General features: G+C 36.1%; 1 protein-coding gene across 4 annotated transcripts in view; it reads left to right on the top strand.

Moving 5' to 3' along the window:
* Positions 1-23,116, top strand: part of LOC132863722 (A-kinase anchor protein 2) — a 75,059-nt gene extending 51,943 nt beyond the window's left edge. For 3 of the 4 annotated variants that reach the window (XM_060896681.1, XM_060896678.1, XM_060896679.1), the window contains 3 exons: positions 10,933-13,078; positions 15,280-15,473; positions 19,584-23,116. In XM_060896681.1, the coding sequence (XP_060752664.1) occupies positions 10,933-13,078; positions 15,280-15,473; positions 19,584-19,694 (2,451 nt within the window). In that variant the 3' untranslated portion in view covers positions 19,695-23,116. The remainder of the gene's footprint in view (positions 1-10,932; positions 13,079-15,279; positions 15,474-19,583) is intronic. The other variant, XM_060896680.1, reaches the window with a different exon arrangement.
* The last annotated feature ends 1,336 nt before the right edge of the window (positions 23,117-24,452 follow it).

The following is a 24,452-nucleotide window of genomic DNA, read 5'->3' as shown; positions in this document are numbered from 1 at the left end:
TACCTGTGTGCGTAAACTAAAGATACTCCTCAGATATTCTTGCAAAAAATATTTAAGATATACAGCATTCAGATGGTCATGTTTTGGCTGGTGAAACTTAAAGCCAGCAATAATTTATTTTCAATGAGCTCAACTAATACAAGTAGAGACTTGCATATATATTCACCCCATACACTTTTCAACATATTGAGTAGAACTTAAATGTCTTTAATTGCCATTCTTAATATTTGATATTTACAATACGTCTAAAATTTGCAGGTGTAAAATATTTTAATATTTTAATATAATGATAATAAAACAAAAAATCATTTGTCATAAGACATTTGTCAACTGCATATGTTTTCACCCCCAGAAGCCAATGTTCTGAAGAATCGCCTTTGGCTGCAGTTACAGCTGCAAGTGTTCAGTGTTCGTGCACACCTGGATCCTGATCTTTTTTGCCTGTTGTTCTTGGAAAAATTGCTCATGCTCTGTCAGGTTAGATGAAGACTGATAGCAAAAAGTAATTTTCAAAACATACCTCACATTGTCAATAATAAGGATTGAGGATCTGGGCCAGTATTCATATAGATTCGAAGAAAAATCAAGGATGGAAAATCTTTTAACTTAGAGATGAGGCGGGGCTAAACCTGTTATGACATATTCTATTGAAGAATGTAATTAGTCGTCTAATTAAAAGATAGGAGCGTTTTTAAAATATGGTCTTTTATAAACCTTCGCTTTGTCTCTATGTTAAGACATTGTGGCTATATCGTGTAGGATTACGCTCCTGACCGATCATTTTAGAGATGCGCTAACATCAGTATGTTATAAATGTAACAAATGTAATGTAAATGTAAAAGTAAACATCTCCATGTCATAGCTCCAAATTATATCATTTCTACCGCTATGGCATTTCGGCACTGTGTTGGAGATGTTATCTCTAATATGATTGGTCACACAAATAATCCCTACACAATCTTATCTGTAGCATTTTAATAACTCACAATCATTATTAAGTATCGTATGCAATACATTTCCTCTCCCTCTTCCATCTTTTCCTCTGTTAAAGAAACTCTTAAACCTCTTAAAATTGCTCGTCACAACTCCTAATACTTTTTGACCTTATGAGCTCTTTTAAGGGTGAATACTTCTGTATTGCATTGTGCAGCAAAAATAGCTCAGTATGTCATATTTTAAGGAAATGGTTCATTTTCATATTAAAGGAACAATTGCATCATATGTTTCATATGCAGCCCAAGACTTTTTCCATTCCTTCGGGTTAGCTTTTTTATTCTGCTTCTTCTTTTTTAGAACGTTACATTGCTCAGTCAAGACATGTCCTGTCTCGCAACAGTTCACAGAACTTTTCCATTAGAGGATGAACCATGTCACTTTGCTTTTGATCTCAACCCAAATCAGGTGAATGGTGGTATCCTTTTCTGATCCTTTGCCTTAAGAGAACAAGCAGGAGAACCATGTAATTACTTTTGATGTTAAGCTCATTTTCATCTCAGAAGCCCTCACGGATAACTATGCACGAATACCCAATGCTGACATCTGCAGTAAAGCAGAACATACTCCCAGTGTGCCTGCTTTTGTTTTTCTGTCCTGTGAGGAGGACAGATAACTGGTGAGCTTTAATTAAAGGAAAAACATGCTTGTAATGAAAATGCTGGGCAAATAAAAAAAACCTCAAGGAGTAACAGAACATGCTGAAGTATACAGCATCTTGGTAAGTGCTTGGTCGCACAATGGATAAAAGTCTTTATGTAATAAATTTTATTTTGCTGGATATCTTAAGAATTATTGAAACTATACTAAATAGCATTAAAAACCCTGTCTCATAAATGTGTTTATTTTGCCATGAGAGAATTAAATCTTAATTCCATCAAAGCAATTTTATATCCATAATGGCACAGAAACGCTTTTGTTGTTGTTTTGTTTTTGAAATAAGAGTGAAAAGCTACAGAATAAAAGAAGAAAAATCTGGAAACCAACTGTTACTTGTTTCCCCATCAGCTACTTTTTCACTGGGAGACAGATGTGATAACCTGTCTTGTTAAAACGTGTAAACCTGTCTGAACTTTGGCCGAACTGTCATGTGGTGTTGACCTCCATCTACACAGATATCCCATAATGCATCTTTAAGGATATGTGATAACAAAGAAAGATGGCTGTCATTAGGATGACAACTTAAAGCTTTGGTTATTTTAGATCCCTGCTTAAAATTATCTAAAATGTTTTATATAATGGAAGAAAACCATTGTGCAACAATTATAGTTGTATTTCTGAGCAACTGCACAATAGTCTGTACAATAATTGCTTGAATAGTAATTATACTTATCTTGCTCATGTATTCAAATTCTACATTTATATTACTACAAATGAATAAATACATAGACATGAGATGTTGCCAAATATACACAGAATTAGGTAGACTTTGTACAATCAAATAAATAAATAAAATGATTAAGTAAGCAAGCCAAAGTAAAGCGGCAGTTAACACGTTTTAATAAGGACGTTATTATTGAATTTATTACACAATAACAGTTCTAATATTATACTCCTTTAACCAATTAGGGAAATTTAGCAACCATTCATTGGCATTATATGTATGTGGTTATTTAAGAAATAAAGAAAACAAGACAGGGAGTGCTGTTATAAACAGTACCACAGCAATTTGCCAACAATTACAATTAATGCTTAATAAAGAACAATATGTCATATTTTTTTATCCATTTATACTCATAGTTTCTTTTGTGGAATGTGCATGTAACAGGTTAACACCTACACTTAGCACCTACAAAGAGTTATTTCCTGACATACTTCCGCACTTCTCTGTGCTGTTACAGAATATGGATCAATACCTTCTGACCAAAATTCAGAAAGTTTTTATCTTGATAAAAATATGAATACTTGTGCAACCCTAACTGGCCGTACAAACACAGATTAATCTTTTCATGTATTAATTTTTAATGTAACAGGATATTGTAATACAGATTATTGTGACAAAAATGAAAATGCAATCTGGAACTTTCAGGAAGTTGCCTAATGCACATTTTTCTGAAAAGCACAATTCTTGCTCAGTATGACAGTCTGCTATCTGATCACCAAATTTAGAGCAGTTGCTAGTGCTCTATTTCGCATCTCCCCCTGGGTCTGCAAAGCAGGTTACGTCTGAGGACGAACCTGGGGACTTCACCGCACTTTCATAAATCACAAACAGGACACTCATTTCTCAGGTAATCCTCAATCATATCAGATAATATCATATTTTTATTGCAACATTCCCATAAAATCACATTATTATCACAAGAGTAAAACTTTAATTACAGAATAGTAATAAAGTAGGATTTAACTTTATATAAACAACTAGCCTGTAGCTGGTAGGACTGTCAATTATGTCATGTAAAATTGTCATGTGGATCCTTACAAACTTGTAATTGTGTTTAGAGATCATTTCAGCTCTGCTATCTCTCTCTAATATTGAATTTCATTGTTGCAATAACGCTTAACGTTAATAATAATTCCACTGATCAGACTGTAGTAGGTTTCTATGGTCTGTGTTTTTGTCAGTACAGTCTCAGACACACATCTTTTAAACAAGGCTCGCTATAGACATTTCTATGTACTAAGATGCAATTATGTTTCCTCTGATGTGTGCAATGCAGGATTAAATAGCATTTTAATTAAATATATGTGAATTTAGGAAGAGTAGAGAAAGTATGCATTCTGGATCAACGCAAGTAAGTTGCCGTAGTCAGGTTTTGGGATGGTTTGTGCGAATAAAGATGACAGATATGGTCCAATTTAAGGTCTTTTCTTATAACCTATTTTAAAGTATATGCCTGTGCTGGTTAGTGTAATGAATCCACATCTCTGAGAAACCTCACAGTCTATCCTGTTTCGTGTTATATGAGTTCTTTTTTCTTCGAATCCGTGCCTACAACAAAGAGGCAGTATGCTAGTGGATGTCATGTAACCTTTGGCCATGTAATTACTTTAGCAGCTGGTTTGTTTCTTTGAGGTTTTTTCTACTATGAAATTTGTGGAACCTGATTCCTATAGCTATGTCCTGTCTATTGTTCTAAATAATGTGTGTGTTTGAACCATCAGTGGCCTTGTGTATTGATTTGCTCACACTGACCTACATTTCAGCAAAAACTCTTAGTCATGACCTTCAGAAACCATGTTTTGTACAGCGGTTAATTTCATGGTAATTGCATGGTCCATGTGCTTGAAGCAGGTTCTGCAGCTTTGACTGTTTATGTTAACTTGTTTTGTCATAACAGTGTTGTAGGTCTGAAGTGATGTGTAACACCATCCATTAGACATCAAATGGGGTTTTATGAGAAGACAAAAAAGGTCTCTAATAAGTGAGTGCGTACTTTTGGTACATCACAGGCTTGTGTAATTACAGAGTGTACACTTGGGACCAGTGTAACACTGTAGGTGTTAATTTTAACAATAGTGTCTTTGCTGTGTGGGCTGCTAATGGAGGCAGCTCAGTGGCTTGGCAGACAGAATTGTTAGACACACAGCAGTTTTATTCCAGGCATTGGTAGTGTTTGAGTGATAAGAAAACCTGATAAAACATCAATTTCATGCAGTTTGGTGGTGATCCAGCTGAGCGTGTTGGAAATACTGAAACATGGCTTTGTCATTTAGAGATGATGATTCATTACAGAAGGTAAATAAGCCCAGTGTTGGATTGTTAATGATTCTTGAAATTCCTCTTTCAGGGAAATCACAAATATGAAACTAAATGCTGGCTGTGGAAATTAAACCCAGATATTGCTTGGTGAAATTTCCCATGAGTTCAGCTGCTCCAGTTTCTGAGTTAGGAGCTGAAAACTAAACCACATGTTACACATTAATCATGTGCTTTATCATATATTAAAAATAAAAGCTCTTATCTCCTATCTTATGAAGGTTTTCATCATTTTTATGTTTTGTATGTAAAGCACACCAGGACATTGAACTTAACTGTAAAAAATGCTGTATAATATACATATATAATATAATATAATATAAATAATAATATAATATAATTTTATCTGCAGGATAAAAGAAACAGGCAGATTGAATTAAAGAATTAAATCTTAAATTCTGACTAAACTGAGATACTTTCAATAGATGATGACTGGCTCACTTGGCATGCAGCTAACGTTTTAGCAGCACAGAGTTTTTATAAATTCTCTGGAATTATATAATTCAGTTCAAGGTTTCAAGGTTTTTATGTAGAACAGAGATTTCACAAAGTGTTCTAAGGAGACTGTAAACTGTAAGAAGTCTAAAAAACCCACTCCTGTCTCTATAAATGTTTTGTATTTAAGTCACAGTAAAGACACTCATATAGCCACAAAAAAGCTATAGCTATTTTCTTTGTACTGACAGGGACAGTATAATTTGGTATTGAAGGTTATGTTAATCTCTTTTTATATCTTCACATCATTTCTTTAATATTTTTAGCACAAAGCAACTTTGCAATAAATAACCTTTAGTCATTTAGCAACCTTCAGTTCTCAATAAGAGCTTTCTGTGACCTTGGTTCCTCTTATCAGTAAGTAATTGTCTCATGTGGTTCACATTAAAAAAAAAAAAAAAAAGTCAATTCATTCATTATGCCACAAGGACATTAAAAGTCTTAGATGGCATTTTCCTTGGGACGAGGACTCATTGTGCTATTTTTGCTTCAGCATTTCAAAGACAATAATGAGGTCCACTCTATCACACACATACACACTGACAGGAGTAGATCATTGCATACTACACAACAAAGTGGTTAGTGAAATACATATTTTGCTACTAAGGAATATAATTTGAAATCTATTTTAACATGGCTATGTAGAACCTTTAAGGACTACAGATTTCATTATGTTAAAAGTATACACTGCTTAATTGCAAATATGGTCCAATAGGGCTTAGGCTCTGATTCAGTAGAAGGGCTAAATTAACTTTGGACTAGTGGCAATAATCTCTTAATTAATGAACCATTGATTTTAAATTTCTGTATTTGGTTCATTTTATTTTTATTATTGACTTTTAAACAAGGATGTCAGTTCGCTATTCTATGAAAGTCTGTGAAAACCCTCTCATCTTACTTAATGTCTCTAGCTTTAATCTGATAATAAATAATGTACATAAATAGATTTAATTGGATGAGAAACAATAGAGGATCTGTGACAGGAATGGCAATGATTCGCGTTTATAAATCTATAGTCTCTGAACTACGGCTCTTTTTTTTTTATACATTTGTCAGCTTTGCTACTTTGCTGGGTCTGTGTACAGACTATAATCCACAGGTTGACAAACCCTGAGCTAATGTTTTCTGTCTGGGTATGTCTTATATAGATATATGTCTTATATACATATCTTATAATATGTCTTAAAAGGATGGTGCTTTAATTCAGGATGAGGGTGTGGGTGTGTGTTTGTCTGTTGTGTAAGTGTTGGTGTAAATCTGTATTTCCACAGTGAGAGCTTTTGGTCCTTCCTTAATCTGTCACAGTTGGAGCGTACATTTAGAAAGTGATGCTCATATCTAGGCTGGGTTCACCAAGACTGAGTCATATTATGTGTGTACATGCAGACTAGATGTCACATTCCTTCTCCACCCAGAAATCCTGTAATCTCCTTTTTAGGCAGTGTTACTACTCCTTTGCCTATGTCTGGGGGTTTAATGTGTGTTTTGGGGGCTTTTTGTGTGGCACAAGGCTATGTGTAGGTGGGGCAGAGGGATAGAGGGCTGCCTCCAGCTCAAAGAGGGGTCTTTGTGCATGAATGTCCAGGGAGCACATTCCCCTCTCTCTAAACCAAACCCCCTCTGCCTATGACATCACTGCCCAGAGCCAGCGAAGGCAAGAAATCAGAGAGGCAGAGAGAAGAGCTGCATTGTAGAGAAGAGGGGGGAAATCAGGAGGAAACAGCACATGGAGCGTGAGTGAGGTGTGCCTCTGGTTCACATACACACTCAGGAGGAGGAGGAAAAGAGGGAAATAGAAGGAGTAGCCAGGAAAAGGCTTGTTTTGTGCTAGGCAGAGTTCTCAAAGACCAACAGAACTTTATATGAAGAACTTTATTTCAGACATGAATGCCCTGAAGTGTACGGATGTGAAACAGAAAATTTGCTCTCGAAGCTAGGAGTTTACCATTTGTCTGGAGGGAAAGTGACATTTAGTTTTAATTCCCAGTACGTTGATTGGAAACTTTAGCTAGTGAGCAACCGAAGACTAAAAGAGGAGTTTCATTATTAAAAGGTAAACTTGAGACATCAATATATCCATCTTTGAAATGTTTAGCTCATTGTGTTCATGCCAAAATGCTAAAATCTAGGCAGGGTTTATGAAATTATTGAAATTATTCTGGTTATTCTGTTGGTAGTCGCATCTCATGTTTTAGTTATTCAAAACAAGCTGTTGTTTGTAATTATCTTGGTGAGATGAGGTTTCGGTAATAAGAATAAGGAGTCGAATTTTCCTGTCAGCAACACTGTGTGATGCTCCTTGATTGTTTTCTGTGCTTTCTGTCAGCAACTCAAACCCTCAAAGCACTTGCCAAAGGCTTCTAGCATTACTAACATGCTTTCAGCAAGTATTGTTTGAGCAAGCCATTCTAACCCACTGGTTTCATAGAATCACTATGGGCTCATCAGCATCAAGGGAGGTTTAACTATGTTAATAATGTGTAATCTGCTAATCATTTCCAGATGCGTCAATGCTAATATGTCGTAAATATTAGGAGTGAAATCCATCTAAGCAGCTTCTTGTTTACTTTGCACACACATACACACACAGAAACACATGCTTTTATTAGATGAGCGAGGGCTGCGTATACTTTATTGCTTGTATTAGGCAGCAAGAGGCTCGAGAACAGCTGAACTATGTAGGGAATGTTAGAGGTGGCCCAACAGGCGTCCACATCCCCCCACTGAGAGTGAGACTTAATACAGCCTAAGCTGCCAAGAAGCTTGACCAGAACATGACGCATAAAGAAAGTGAAATAGAGAAAGGAAGCATGCAGGGGTCACAAAACTTGACAAGGCGATCACAAAGTAATAAAGTAGAGACAGGTTTGGACAGGAAACGCATGACCTACGAGCTGCCACAGACCAGTTTCCATCGATCAGACCCTTATGCTGAAATTAAAATGTCATTTACATTTGAAACTTGCAGCATGCCTTTGTTGTAATTGTTGACATATTGATAAAAGGGCCATGATATGATAGTGATGTAATTGCATCACATTGTTGTGATCTCAGTCATGTAATATTCACAAATCTTTTCAGTCTTACTAGGAATGAATCCTAATATGAATACATTACGTAGAATGACCAGATAATGTGTTCTAAAACTTTTTGAAAGCTTGTCAGAGCATCTCGTTGAGACTAGAGGTGTATATCAGGACTGGGATTCTGCAGGATGCAGCAAAAACCATAATATGAGCAGAACGTTTTACTTCAGTTAGGCAATTTTCCATTTACAGCATCCTTAGTAACTTCCTGGTCAGGGCTACAATGGTTTAAATTAGGCTACAAATTTGTTTATATTTTGGAAAAGACAACAAACTATTCCATTGTGTTTATTGAGAATATTAAGCAGATGTAGGTACAGATTAGAACAATAACAATCCCATAATGCAACAGAATAAATAATAATTCACACTGAAAATGTGTGATGGTCCTTCGAAAAATGCTGTTGCTAAGATGCATGAAAGCCCATTTTATGTCTTAACATAAGGATTTAGTTTCCACATTTGTTCTAGATTTGTATTGCAAGTGTGTTGAATTTTTATGGGTTGAGTTCTGTAAAATGACCAACTTTGAGGCAGTAGATTAATCTTTCAATGACTTGGAGGGGTTCATGTCACAGAACATTTCAATATTGACTCAGTGGTAAAGCAGAAAAGCGTATAGAGGAGATCGTCTTGTGGTACTGAACACACCCTGAGGCTCAGATGAGTGCTAGAGAACAGGGAGATTCATTGAAAACAGTATGACATGAAGACACAATAAATGTGCATGCCACATGACCCATGTCAGTGTGGTAAACAGTGCCTTGGAGACAATGAGACAACGTTTCATTAATATTAGTGTTTCTGTTAAACTGAACAACAGATTGTCTTGTGCAGATGTGTTTTAGGGTTATAAAAGCACAAAAAAATTTATGGGGGGAAGTGCAGAACTGGGAATAAAATTGGAATGAGCTCACTTATCTGGAAGTATGAGAGTTTCTTAATCCACTTGATCTCCAAGTATCTAAATTGCTATCCAAAAAATAATATAATGCATCATGTTTGCTGAAAGATATGCTTCATCATTTTTAAGAGAACTTTAAGAGACAAACATAAAGTTTTATACACTTATATTGGCCTGATTCTGCTCTGTGTGAACTTCCCTTTTTGTTTCCAGTGACACATAGTCAATAAAACACTTAAAGGCTATATGGGCTTGCTGTGAGTTGACGCTTGCTGTGGGTTGACACATACCATATAGTCCTTCTTTCACACTGCTTGTTATCTGTATGAGGTGTGTTAAACAGCACCTGTTTTGTTTACAGACCAGAGGCTGTTAACAAACACCAACAGTTAACTAATAGGGAACGATTGAAACTGGTCAGGCATGCACACCTACATGTAAAACTTAATTGCTGAGCAATTGAATTTCTGTTATTAGCTGAACCTCTTGACATTGTGCACTCATGTATGGAAAGGCAGAAATGTTCTACATTGTAAATGTCATTATAAAATTTTACATCTGTCATTCCCAATGCCAAAAATATTAGCATCTTACTTCACTATAAGCATAGGTACTTAGGAGAAATGATCGAATCAATACTATTCAATGCAAAGTGAATGTCAGCTTTTGTTCAAGTTGCTCGATACATAGCAAAATAAGCCTCAACTCAGATACCGAGTCATAAACTATTTGTGATGCTCTTTTAAAACCAGGCCTTAAAATTATATAACTTTGTTTATGTTACTTGTTGACAAACACATCCTCTTTTCTTATCTACCTCCTAGATTTTCTAATAAATCTAGGCTTTGTGGTATTATATACTGTTTAATGGAAACATTTATAATAATGACATCATAGACCGTGTAACATATCTGGTTAAAAGACAGTCATTTGAAATTGTCTTGAGTCAACTCTGTGGCATTTTCCCCTGAGGCCTGCTGAGCTTTAGGATCCTTGTGACACCCATTTATATCTCACACCTCAGAGACTCCACTTCACTTAGCTCCTCAGACAGTGTCGACCCCCTAGTAGATTATCCCCTATTAGTCCCCTGTAAAGTCTCAGCTGACTTAAAATCAATGCCTCCTCTTCAGTGAATTATTCACCATTTGGCCATTAAACAGTACCATCTGGAGCAGAAAGGGAAATGAAACAGACAGAATATTTTTGAAAGGTTCCCATTAACATCAGCTCACTTTATTGAAGATAATTCAGTTATGGACATTTCTATCTGGTAACAATGCTGACCATACAATGTTGAGTATCTGGTTAGCACCTGATTGCATACTTCACATTCACAACTGATGTATACTTCACTCTCTGTGGTATCCTATGATTCAGTTGTCATTACTGTGGATTCCAAAAGGTTTCTTCTTCAATTATTTATAACTTGGTTCAGATTGCCTGGGTCAGAGTTCAACAAACCCATTCAAACCCATTATCCTTTACATCTTATCATGTTGTATTCCTCTATTATGCATGATTATCCAATGCAATGCTTCCGTTCAGCTCTGTGCTCTGTGCTATGCGTAGCAATATACATGCACATATATATATATATATATATATATATATATATATATATATATATATATATATATATATATATATATATATATGATATACCTACGTATAAAAGAATATGCAGCCATGCAGCCAAAAGCATATGAAGCCAAAACAACTTCAACTCATTCTATGTTTCTATTTGTTTTCAGTTATCCTGCCAGCTTTCAGAGGATGACACTGAACTAAAGATTAGAAAGACCTCAGAGAAGAGCCTGAAGAGTGTCAGTTTCTTAGACCCTATCAGTGTTATTACTGGAGACAATATTGACATGGAGGTTGAGGTACAAAGCAAAAGTCAACTTAACCATGCAACAAATGGTCAGAATGGTGTGAAGCACAAAGGAGTGCTGGATGAAGGAGAAGTTGCCCAGGAAATACGTTATCTTGACGAGGTGCTTGAGGCCAACTGCTGTGACACTGGAGCTGAGATGACTTCAAATGGAACTTATTCCCCTGCGCTTCAAGCAATATATGTTGATGGAAATGGACCATCTGTTCACGTTTCTGATGTGCCGTCCTCAATAAGTCATGGGGTAGTTGTAGAAGGAAAACAACAGACCACCTATGTTGAAGAAAATCTGAACAGTTCCAAACCAAATGGTCATCCAGGAATAATCGGTGATGACTACAACAGGTCACCTGTTAATGAGGCAATCAAGAAAGAGGCCCGATTTGAGCTTCGTCCTTTCTATGAAGAGAAAAAGCCATCTAAGCTTTTTGATACACCAACAGAGAAAGAAATAAGAGTGAAAAAGGTCAGGCCTTCAGAGGAGATTGCAGAGCTGGAGAAAGAACGCTTGGAGCTCATTCGTGATCAAGCAGTCAAGAAAAATCCAGGAATTGCATCAAAGTGGTGGAACCCACCACAGGAAAAGACACTGGAGGAGGAGCTGGAACCAGAAAAATTAGAGTCACTAAGAAGATATGAAGAGAGGAAGCAGAAGAAACCTGAAGCAAACCGAGTACCACAACCATCTGCTAAACAAACTGTCTCTTTTTTCCAGCCTGAAATGGGAAATAAGGAGGACATTGTGGTTCAAGGAATTGATTTTTCTGCAGCCCGCCAACAGTTCCTTCAGATGGAGCACAGTAAGCATCAACAACAACAGCCAGCCACAAGAAGAAGTGTGTCTCCCCAGATATACTCTGCCAAACCATTCACCAGGACCTCTGATATTGATAGGTCAACCATTACAGTCACTAGCCATGGTAGAGTCACCGTGGAGGATGGCACTGAAATGAATCAGGTCAAAATTGAAAGGGTGTTTTGTAGTTCTGGAGATTCTCCCACACAAAGCAGGGACAGTATGTCTGACACTGAAGTGAAAAATGATGACTTTACCTGTGCCCGAGCAGTGATGACCATCCTCAAGGATGACGAATCTGAATTGCACCAGCGATCCATTAACACTTCCTGTCATCCAGAGGAGATAGACTCTGGATTGGATGACCTATCTCTTAGATCTCAGGATACCACTATGCTCGAGACTTTGTCCAATGACTTCAGCATGGATAACATAAGTGACAGTGGTGCCTCCAACGAGGTCATGAGCACATTCCTGGAGAACTCTCTCGGTGACTACTCTTTCCCCTCTACTCCACTGGCCACAATACCTATAAATGAGCACCTGGATGGCAGCATCAATTCACCATGTTTCTATCAAACAGACAGCTTGACAGAGGAAGAACTTGAATACCATGCAGGTATCTTGGTCCAAAATGCAATCCAGCAAGCTATCGCACATCAGACCAACAAATGGGAATCACTTCAGGCTGAACAGCAGTCCTCCCCAATCCCTGAGCGACAAAAAGAAACTTCAGAGAAAGAAACCCCTGAAGAGAAATCTCCTTACATGCCACCTGATCCAGAGCCAACCTCTGTGGAAGAGAAGGAAAGCGTAGCTCCTACAATTACTGTACAGGTGCCTACAGCTCAAGCAAGTTCAGTTATAACAGTGAATGCTTACAGGCCCCCAAGTCCTTCTCCTCCGCCTAGTGAGAAGTCAGAGTTCAGCTATTTCAGTAAGTATTCAGAGGCAGCAGAGCTTCGAAGCACAGCATCTGTCACTGCTGCACAAGGCACAGAAGTCACCTCAGGTCCTTTCAAACTACGCTCACGCAAGCAGAGGACTCTATCCATGATTGAGGAAGAGATCCGTGCTGCACAGGAACGGGAGATAGAGCTTCGTCGAGAACGACAAGCTCAGATCATGCGTCCCAGCATAAATCCCATTCACAAGCAAAAGACCAACAGCCTTCCAGCTAAATTAGTCCTTGGTGGGAAGACAGCTCCGGGTAAGCCTACTACATTCTGTTCACAGTGAATAATATTAGGGTAGTAGTTCTGCTTCTTCTGCAGTTTATGTTCACTCTGTGTACTCTGGCCTAATTCTCGTGCTAACCTATTTTATATAGCCATGTAAGGTAGATCTGCTAAAGTTATTAAATTAATTTTCATAGTACTGAGACACATGGTAAACATCTGTAAAATACCATATGAAATGACACAAGATAACCATAATAAAATGGCCTTGAGGGGAATATTAAAAGTCAGTGGTGTGGTTTGGCCCGATACCATTACCTTTAGATGAATAGCCACAAGGGACACAGGGACATGTAGAGTTTTTATAACAGGAATAAATGATCGTACCACTATGTGCACTACTTTAGGAATCCACAGAAGGTTCCACAATGTTCCAAAACATTGACCTAATTGGCACCATGGCCCAACATTTGACAGTCAATATCTACCACATCTGAGTTATATTTCTGGACTTGTTTGTAATGGGTTGAGTTTAGGAAAGTTGTACATATTTCCCATAGATCAGCAAGAATTGGAAACTACTTTAGTTGTCTGTGTTTAAAAATATTGTAGATGCTGCATATATCATTCTGGCACAAATCTGGCATAAATGACTGATTTGATTTTTTTTTTAACTTTCAGTCTTTTATTTATTTCTCAGCAAGCTTTAAAAAAGTTTCTACATTTACATTTTAAAATGTAGATGTTTTTAAATGTATTTTTTAAAGTAGGTTAATGACCAACAAGGAGAGAAGTAATAAACGAGTTTGTTTTTAAATCGCAATCAATTACTACCACCTAGTGGTGACAAAACTAATTGCACAATAGTATTGTGAATTCCTTCTTCAGTGTTATTTACTATGGCAATGGCTCAAGGTCATTATGGGTCAGGCTGACACAAAGCAGGTCTCTGTTCATCAGACCAGTATTACAGCAACTTCAGTCATATTCCTGGTCATATTACTATCTGTTATAGACAAAACAATACTTTTTAGTATTACGCTTAAATGTCAAACTACACAATGACGACTTTCTGGTTAAAGTTATATTCATAAGGATAATTAAAGACCGCTGTAGAGTGTTTGGAATATTTTGTCATTATGACATAGATCATTTTGTCAGTTACATTTTAGCATTATTTAGTAATATTTTACTTATATATTAAGAGTGCAGTCACTGTGATTATTTCGTTTTATAAACAGGGATATTTCAGCTATCTTTTCAAAGATAGGGATAGGGATAGATATATAGTATTTTAAATTTTAAGTTAATCTTTTTAAAATTAATTTAAAACTTTAATTGTATATATTAGCTTGTTTATTTTTATTCTTATTTTTTTTTCTTCTTCTTCTTCTTATTATTATTATTATTATTATTATTATTATATATTTATTTCTTTTTCTCTCCCTTCTGTTTCCCTACTTCTGTAAAGCTGCTTTGAGACAATGGGAAATTGTTAAAATCGCAATACAAATAAATAGAATTGAATTGAATTAAAGATATCCTACTGGACTAGAGATGTATATTGCAAAATATCTCAAAAAATTATCTCTTAAATTATAAGATAGAATAGTAATATGCGGTATGTACTAATATATCTTTAATATATCTATATCTGTTAAGATTTTGCTGACAAAAATGACAAAACCTGGTGTTTACTTCAACAAAGTTCTTCCATAAAAGTCCCTTCAACTGAAATGAGGAATGACAGTCAGTATGGAGCTACAAGCAAACATTCAAAATTCTCTCTCCCTGCACACTATGTCTTTCTGTGTAGCTTTCTCATTTTCTCTCCTCGGTGTTATCTGATGCTGAAATGAAACATATTGTCAATTGGAAAATATTTTTCAAAGGAAAGATGCCAGTATAGTAAGGATTCATGTGTTAGTGTGGGACGAATTCACTAGCAGGAATATAAGCAATGGTTATGTTAAGAGCTGTGATTTTGTCATCTTGTTTTCTCTCAAAATGTGCTAACTAATTATTTTCTCTATCCATCAGTAAAACAAAAAGTGCTCTCAGTCTTGAAATAAACTAATTTAGCTGAAAAAACCTAACTCAGTGGTAAACATGATACTAACCGTTGGATCCATTTGCTCCATTAGCATTACTGACCTACTCATTAACTTCTTTCACTTAACATCACCATGCTTTTTACCTTCATTTACATGCTTTTCTACTTCCATTGGCTCAGGTAAAATTGAAAAGATCCGTGTTGCCCCGCCAGTATCTCCAGCTTCTTCAGACGGGGCTCTCCCATCCCCACTTTCTGATCTCGGGAGCGATGACTCAGGTGGAAGCCAGCGGCCTAAAAACTTCATGCAGACCCTAATGGAAGATTTTGAGACACACAAAGTCAGGCGTCGGGAGAAGGCTGAGGACAACAGTGTGAGTTTCATAATAAATAGAAAAAAGTAGTTTTTTGCAATATAGCGGTTTAGTATTCTCTACAGCAAGTAATTCTTAAGTCTAGTGCTGGGCACCGAAAACACCTTATACACCTCATGAAGGGCTTGTCGATTAGAATTGCTGGATCATTGGTGTGCAGTAGGAAAAATGAAAACTCTATACAGTATAATAATCAGCAGGTCCCAGAACTAAACATGAACGAGCTGTAGGATAACAAAATATATTTAAATGTCTTTATCTCACAAGGCTATTCCTTTAAGTTATATTACCTCAGCTCATGCTGTAATAGCAATTTATTTGAAACAGGAAGTTTCACGTGTTTGATTAGCTCATGAGGGGTACTGTTGTGGAACTGGTGCTTTAAGCTTTAAATTAAATGCTCATAATGATTCTAGCCAGATTACCTCACATGAGAGTGGTGAAAGTCTGTGGCTCTGAAGGGCAATTCCCCTTTTACGTTGCAAGCAGACTGAAGGTTTTTTAGACAGGGAAATGCAAGGGACTTTCCAACTTAACACCAAAAATAAAGGAACTAAAACAGGCTTAGGCAGATGTCCTTTTTCTTATTCAATTTCAAAATTTGGTTCTGAAAAGATTGAGGTAAATTTTTACCTCAGATCAACCATGTTATTGCCATCCTGTTTTAATCTGAATTCATTATTAGATCCCCATTTGTGAAACGTCTACCAAGATTCCCCTGAACTACATTTGCTATATTCCCAATGTACTAAAATGCATTGCAACTTTTTATTCTTATTACTTATGGATCAGACGTTTGGTTCAATTATTGGAAATTATTTTTTTTTTATCTATGTGTCAGCTACTACAATTGCAGTATTCATATCTACACAAATACAAATTTTTTTATGTGTATTGATGAGAAAATGTATCTAATATAATAAATACGTTTGGAAAATGAAGAGCATTGTCCTTCATGGAAACTTTGCTTTTCTAAAGCTGCTCTCATGCAAGTCTTTTTCACTGACTAACACTTCCTCTTTCCTTCTTGTCAGTATGTGCGTCTATTGCTCTCTAAAGATGTTACATCTGAGGTACTGGTACTTTGCTTGCCTGGAAACTTGATGTGTCCATTTCATCATGTTATTGCATGTCTTTGTTTTTCTTTGGCATTTTGGCTATTCTGTTGTGTAAAACGCTTTGACATACGTGTTACCAATTCAAAAAATGAGTCATTTTGTCTGCAGTATCATTTGTGATATATAGTACTGTACATAAGTATTCACCATATATTTGATAGTTTTACAACCTGGAACTAAAATAGACTTGATTTGGATTTTACCATTTGATTTTAACAATATGTACAACATTTGAAGGTCCAATTCATTCATTCATTCATCTTCTACCGCTTATCCGAACTACCTCGGGTCACGGGGAACCTGTGCCTATCTCAGGCGTCATTGGGCATCAAGGCAGGATACACCCTGGACGGAGTGCCAACCCATCACAGGGCACACACACATTCTCATTCACTCACACAATCACACACTACGGACAATTTTCCAGAGATGCCAATCAACCTACCATGCATGTCTTTGGACCGGGGAGGAAACCGGAGTACCCGGAGGAAACCCCCGAGGCACGGGGAGAACATGCAAACTCCACTCACACAAGGCGGAGGCGGGAATCGAACCCCCAACCCTGGAGGTGTGAGGCGAACGTGCTAACCACTAAGCCACCGTGCCCCCTCTAAAAGTCCAATTATTGTGACAAAATTAATTAAACAGACTTTAAACAGATTGTCCCAAATTGTTCCACCAACCCCCCCCAAAACCCTGCCCGCAGAATTCGGCTACAACAATTTATTTATTTTATTTATTTATTACAGGGACAATGCATATTAATAAACATTTCTGTCAATATGCCAGAGTTAGCCAGATGGCTATTTTTCACCTGTAGTCCCTAGACAGATGGTAATAGTCACCTTAAAAAAAGATATAAGTAGATAAAAGTACATATTGAAATAACAATAAAGAAACTACAATACATTTAATGAAAGTACTAAGTATTAAACTCTGATGTACATTAGAAACACAACACACCAGCAATCAAACAAACATCAGACAAATTCATGAACACATACACACACGATAAACAAGAAACCATCAGGGGACAATAAGATCAGGTGTTGACAGCTAAGCTAATGTTGACAGCTCTAGTTAATAACGAACCAATAGCTGCAAGTCTTCAGGGATGTTTCTATAAACTACTCCAATGTAATTTTGGCAGTATTCTTAGGCTCATTGTCCTGTTGGGAGGTGGATCTTCACTCCACTGTCAAGTCACTTGCAGACTGGAACAAGATTCTTTTTTTATATTGGCTTATATTTGGCTTAATGCAAGTTCTCTGGTCCTTGCTGATGAAAAGCATTCCCAGAACATGATTCTAACAGAATAGTGTTCTTAGGTTGATGAGCAGTCTGAGCTTTCCAACAAACGCAGCATTCTGTGGCAAAGCCATATATTTATCTTTTGGTCTAATTAGACATTTTTCTGAGACTTGGCCTTCATGATATTTGTTGAAGTATGGTTTTTAACAAACTCTGGGGAACTATTCCAGGAACAGGTGTATTTATATTGAGACCATGTGATAATTTTATTTTACACAGGTAAATATGTGACTTCTGATGGCTACTGGTTGCATCAGAACTAATTTATTATGTTTGTCCAGGCAATCATTACCGTTATACTGTTTTGACCCTGCTTCGATATTTCATTTAATTTATTTTATTTTTTTAAATTCACACCATTCACTTCCAGGTTGTTACACTATCAATGGTTGAAAAGTTATGTAAAGCACTTTACTGTTGTGCACACCTTTTTTTTAAACGTTATGCAAAGTGTTTGCACCTTGATGTCCACCTTGCTGACACAAAGGAAAACATTATTGTCTGTTGCCTGTTCTGCCTAAATCTCCTTTCCATTAATCCCCCTTCAACATCCTCACTCCCCTCATATTCTTTGCACTCAATAATGAACAAAGATTGTCCAGTCTCATGTATCAATTTACCATTCTTCAGTATGTAACATTTCAGCAAATGCTAGAAAGGTTCAACAGGGCAGAGAACCCTGTGATTTGCGTTTTTGTTTTCGCAGTGTTAGATTTATTGCATAAGATTTATTTGTAGACAGTATAGTTTGGACTGGACATTCCAGTTCATTGGAAAATTGAAAATATACAATGACCCTTGTGATTGCAAGACCTGGTGAAAGATTGAGGCAGCCCACCTGGGGATCTGATGCAGTGTGTCTGTATGTCCTTCTGTATTGTTTGTAATCAGCCTGTACAGCTTGTGTTTACACATAATCAATTCTGTATTGTGTGCTGTGGAGTGTATTGTGTGATATGGAGTGTATTCACAGCTCCCCAACTATTATGGAAAATATTTAGCCTAAATATTAAAAAAAGAATAATCTCTGGTGTGAGGCTCCTGTTACTACCCTGAAGTTGATTATTTTCCAAAAACAGTGATATCCTCACTAAACCACTAAACAATTAAAATATTTAATGTATTAATGACCAACATGTCATGTGGAGCATCCCCAAAACAAGTTAGCTCCTCTTATAGTTTGGTACCAAATCACCATTCCCTCATTAGCTGTTCTTAAGTTAATAAGACAAAAACATGATTCATGAGAAAAAGAGAAAGCATAAAGATTTAGGTCCTGAAGACTCTACAGTGGTGGAAGACTTACTGTTATAAAGTGCTGATATTGGAGACTCCTTCCATAAATGAGTCCTTATAGAAAGCTACACCATATGACTGATTATTATAAAAGGCTTTAACGACATGTTTTTTTATTTTATTTATTATTAAACTTAGATGTGACCATATAAGTCCCTGTCACTGTTTAACACATTAAACCTGTGATTTACAACCAGAACTGTTATAGAGAACCTCATCAATATACTTTGGAAAATTCATCAACACCTTGTGACCAAGGACTTTTAAATTCAAAAGCACTGTGGTATAAAATAGATTAATGTATTGCAAAGTCATACATGTTTTAAGTTTATTTTCTCTCAGCCTTATGCACTAAGACAATCTGGCTCTGTGTGTCGTGGGGCAGGTTTTAGAGGCTACACGTGTCACCCGCAGGAAAAGTAACATGGCTCTTCGATGGGAGGCGGGAATCTATGCCAACCAGGAAGATGCTGAGGAGGAAGATGAAGAAGAGTAAATCCAGATCACTATTATGAACAACAGGAAGAGTGGAAGGAAATCAAAAGTATGTTGGAGAAAACCACAAGTATTTATGCTGAGAATATGTATATTGCAGGAACAAGTAATCATTGGATCTCCAAAACGATGACTACAAAAATTTATCCAGTGATGTGGTGGGATCTGTGGAAAGGTTTTCACTAAAAACTCAATATGAAGACAGTTTGGTATCCAAAAATATACTATTGTGCTTTCTGTCTCTCTTTTGTTTCAAGCTTTTTTTTTTCAGTTGATGTGTGCAGTACTTTGGGACATGTGCAAAGAAAATGCTTATTTGGATTTCTGGATTGTTTTCCATTTTGTATAGTTGAGCATATACAATGGCTTTGAATTGACCATGGCAAGAGATCCATGTGTGGGTTTTCAAAGTGGTTTAAGAAAGATTACGTATGAAGATTTGTGAGATGGTGATGGACCATACATTTAAAATAGAACATTTTGTATACAAATGGGAGCACTTGATTGAGATGAAACAAAAATGCTGTTTGTTGTGGTAAATGATAATTAGGATTGTTTTGGGTATTTCAGGTAGAGTGGGTTAGGCGAGTTCCAGTCCTTTTTAAGCCTCGGAAGATTTGATTTGGGACAGTCACAAATGCAGTTTATGTTATTTATATTACAGAATAGTAGCACATCATATATACTGTATAGCGCAATAGGTCAAATTTGATGTACAAATAATAAGTTCCACTGAAAAGGAAACAGTGCAGTGGGATTTTTTTTAGAGACAGAAAATGAAAGTAGGGCACAGAATGGTTTGGCTTGAAGACTTGAATAAGAACTTGTAGTAAAACAAGAGTATTATTGTCCAGGTTTATAAATGCACAATAGTATTCAGTGTCAATTGGTAAGATGACATTAATATTGAGAAATAATAAGGCTGCTTTTCTAGTAACCAGGCCAAACAGGAAACATATAAAGGAATAAGATTCAGGCTGCCACTATACCACCTAGACCACATAAAGATGTGATCTACTTATACTGATTCAGTTTTCATGTGGCTGGGCACAACAAACTTATACTATGTATGTTATCTTATGTGATAGAATGTACGTAAGATATATGGAATTAATTGAGCTGGAGTTGCCAGATTGAGATGAATAAGCCATCACCATCACAGTTTAAAACACTTCCCAACCACCTGCAGGATATTTTTTTCAAAAGTAGGACGATATTGAAAGAAATCCCAAAATCTGGCAACACAGAGTGTGTACAGTGTGCTACATAAGAGTTATGTAGGATTTTAGTTTGTTTAAATGAACAGGACATGTCAGGGCATGATATGGAAATAGCAATACAGGTGATTAGAAGTATTATCAATGAAAAATTAATTCCTTATACCAAAACACTTTAACCAATCCCTCTCTCTGGAGTTTTATAGTAAGTGAACACTTTTAGTGAGTTATATGAACTGTTTGTCTTTTATACTGTGTATTTGCCTTGGTTTAGCAGATTTGAATAGAAATGTGTAAATGCAATGCAGTGAAAATGTTATACAAATGCTTTGTAAATAATTTTATACATATAAAATTGGAAAGTGGGGGATGACTTTTCTTAACTGAAAAAGCACCAGCAATTTGAAGCAAAATTAGAAAAGCAACGTCGGACTCGACCGTCCAGTTTGACGGTGGACAAGGACACGTCATCAGTAATGAAGAATTTATTGCAGAGAACAAATCAGCAACATCTTTCGACAAATGTTCATGGGGATGCACTTCTTGATGTTTTGAGGTCTCCACCCACAAGTAATAAAGCTATGGATTTGATTCCTGAAAGGACCTATGTTACAAGAACACTAATTCACTTTCACAAAAGCTTTTTCCATTTTATATACTTATAGTAAATTACATGAAAATAGAGTATATAATACACACCTGTACTGATACAACAAATATGAGATGGTTTAATGGTGGGATCGACTGTGAGTGCAAAAAAACAGCTTTTTCTTTAAGTCTGCATCCTGTGATGTGAAGAGGAATGATGAAACAAGACAAAATTCTGTATGGAAGTTTGTTTTGCTGAACTCATCTGATAGATCCAGAGTCTTCAATCTTATCCACGGTGTAGCTGACATTTCATTCCAACCAAGTAGGGGTGAATCACACCTGATTTCACTTGTTTAATCAGCTCACTTGGAGTGCCTCCAAATTAGCTGTAATGAAAGGCTGCAGCCACACAGATAACATCCAAGATCCTTGTTATAGATTGTTCCAGTATGGATATTGCATCATGATAGTGAATTTTTGGACAGTGTTCTATAGAAGTCTGGCTGGATCTGACAGTAAGCAATGAATTAGGAATATTATATCTATTGAAATACACATTTCTTATTCAGATACTCCATTGTGCTATATGACCTGACTAGTAGGCAGGTTTTCTGAATAATACAATAGGGAAATATTTTTTATTTGTGCAGTGAACTATTTACAGTGTATCTATGAATGGGAAATAGTTTTATGGAAGCTGGCATTTTATTACCATGTATGTGCATTTCTGCCAGGTATAGCCTTTTGTGTGTGTTTGTGTGAGTGTGCTTTTGAGCATGGGTGTGTGTCTGCTAAGCAGTTTTAAAATTACCAGAAATATATGCAAAAGTCTTCAAGACTACCTGACCATTCTGAGAAGCAAAGTGTATGCTAATTGATTGCCATATATACATACGAGCAGTTTTGAATAAATTAAATAATATTCATAAAGAAGTGCTTTTCAAGCCTTCCGATGGTTTGGTTGTGTTGAAGCTTGGATTTTCCAAAGATGCGATTTCTTACAACGTCTAGAAACAAAGCAGCCTTTGCTTTTATTATGACCTGAGGCTATGTTATGTAAAAAGTGTAGTGTAATAGAAAATAGAGCAGCAGAGGAAACCTTTAAAGGGCAGACAAGCTAAATAATACATCAACTGAATAGCAATGAATTTGGAGTGCATTTGACTTTTTTCAGTGCATGATATTTATATTGGTTTGGAGGTTCTGATCGGTCAGTGGATCTAAAACATTCAGAACTGCAAGAAATTTTTGTTCGTTAAAATTGTTATATGTCCCCCTTAGTTCACAGGTACATAGTTCAGAGAGTACCTTTTTAGATTTAAAATGATTCTTAGAAATGTTATTTTTAAGAAAACATTCATAAAATGTTGCTTCTTTTGCGAATATACTCTTCAAAATTGGAAGCCACTTATTTTTGCAAGTAGCTTTTCACTTTTTTTTTTTTTTTTTTTTTTATGTACTTGTGAAGTGGCAAACTGCTTTTTTTAAGTTCTGTTAATTTGTTAACCACTTGTTGTATGTTAATATATTCTGCTTATGTTGTTTTATAGTAATTGTATGGCTTACACTTAAACGCATATATAATTATTTTCTCATTAAAAACAAAATGCATAAACATGTTTTCGTTCTCATTGTAAACTCAAACAAATCTTTTAATCTGTATTTACCTCTTGTGTTTTTATGTTGGAAGAGAAATGAGGTCATAGTGTTTCTGAAATCATCAGACTGAAAATAGTGTTATAGCATAATTAAAGGAAAGAACATTGCCTTTGTCATATCATTGGAAACTGGCAGGGTTTGGATGCACTTTTCCTTATTCACTACAAATCCATACGAATTTATTCTGATTTGTAAATTTTGAACCTAACCAAACATTTCTAACCTGATGGTAGTCACTTCCAAGATTATAAAGCCCCATGCATAGGACACGAGGGGTAACTGTATGTGATGAATATTGTTTGAAGAAAATGAGATTTACATGTTGCATCCTTTACATATATTTTAAAAGAACAGTATTTTGGTACCCCAGTATAGTGTCAGTGACTGAAGCTGTAAAAACAGCCTAACACCTTAAGAGACATTACATTGAGTTTTCCTTTCATTTTGTCATCACTCCTTTTATAGTTAAGCCAGTTAGAGCATGAGCCATTAAAGCAAATTTTGCATGGTTTCACATTTTATTACTGTTACTTTCATCATATAACAGTATGATTTATTTGTCTGGTCCATATTTTAGAAAGTCCCTAGTTGTTTTTTATAGTTAATATCAAGAAAGGTACTGATAAGAAAAGCCTCCCAGAAGGGTTGGAAGTTATATTAAAAGTAAAGGACTAAATATGTAGTCCGAGATTTAATGTTGTAACAAATATATTCAGAGGTTTAAAGCAGTAACAAAACCTGTTAAAGATTTATGCTGTTTATGTTGCATTGTATCAATGCTTTGCACTTCAGAAAAAAAATTAGGACAGGCCAGTTCTGAAAAGAAATCCCATGACCCTTCAAAGCAATCACATTTCTCCAAATAGATATAATAGGTGTTTTGTTATTTTTTTATAAGGCCAGTTCACATTCTCTCATTCTGCTCTCAAAGACTGCAGTGCATAAAGGTACATTTTTACAAGGTGGATCATGTGTCTAATAATAGGTAGATAAAATGGTAGACTTTCAAGATAGTTGTCTGAACAAGATTTGTGTAAAAAGTGATCCTGTCTTTGACTTCCTATCTGCCAATTTGGAAACTTTTCCTAAAACCTTCAACTTGACAGTGTGAGATGACAGACAAACTTGAGTGAAGCAGTAGTTGGCTTCCCAAATAAAACACTTAGGAGTCAGAGTTTAACTCTATATGTAGTCAAATAACCCAATATTATGAACTAATATTGACCATATGAATTTTTAGGTACATTTACACAGAAACAACTGCATCTGGACAAAAAAAAGTGAGAAATCTC

This window comes from Tachysurus vachellii, chromosome 20 (assembly GCF_030014155.1).
Source record: "Tachysurus vachellii isolate PV-2020 chromosome 20, HZAU_Pvac_v1, whole genome shotgun sequence".
NCBI classification, from domain to species: Eukaryota; Metazoa; Chordata; class Actinopteri; order Siluriformes; family Bagridae; genus Tachysurus; species Tachysurus vachellii.
This window is presented reverse-complemented; position numbering and strand designations above follow the sequence as displayed.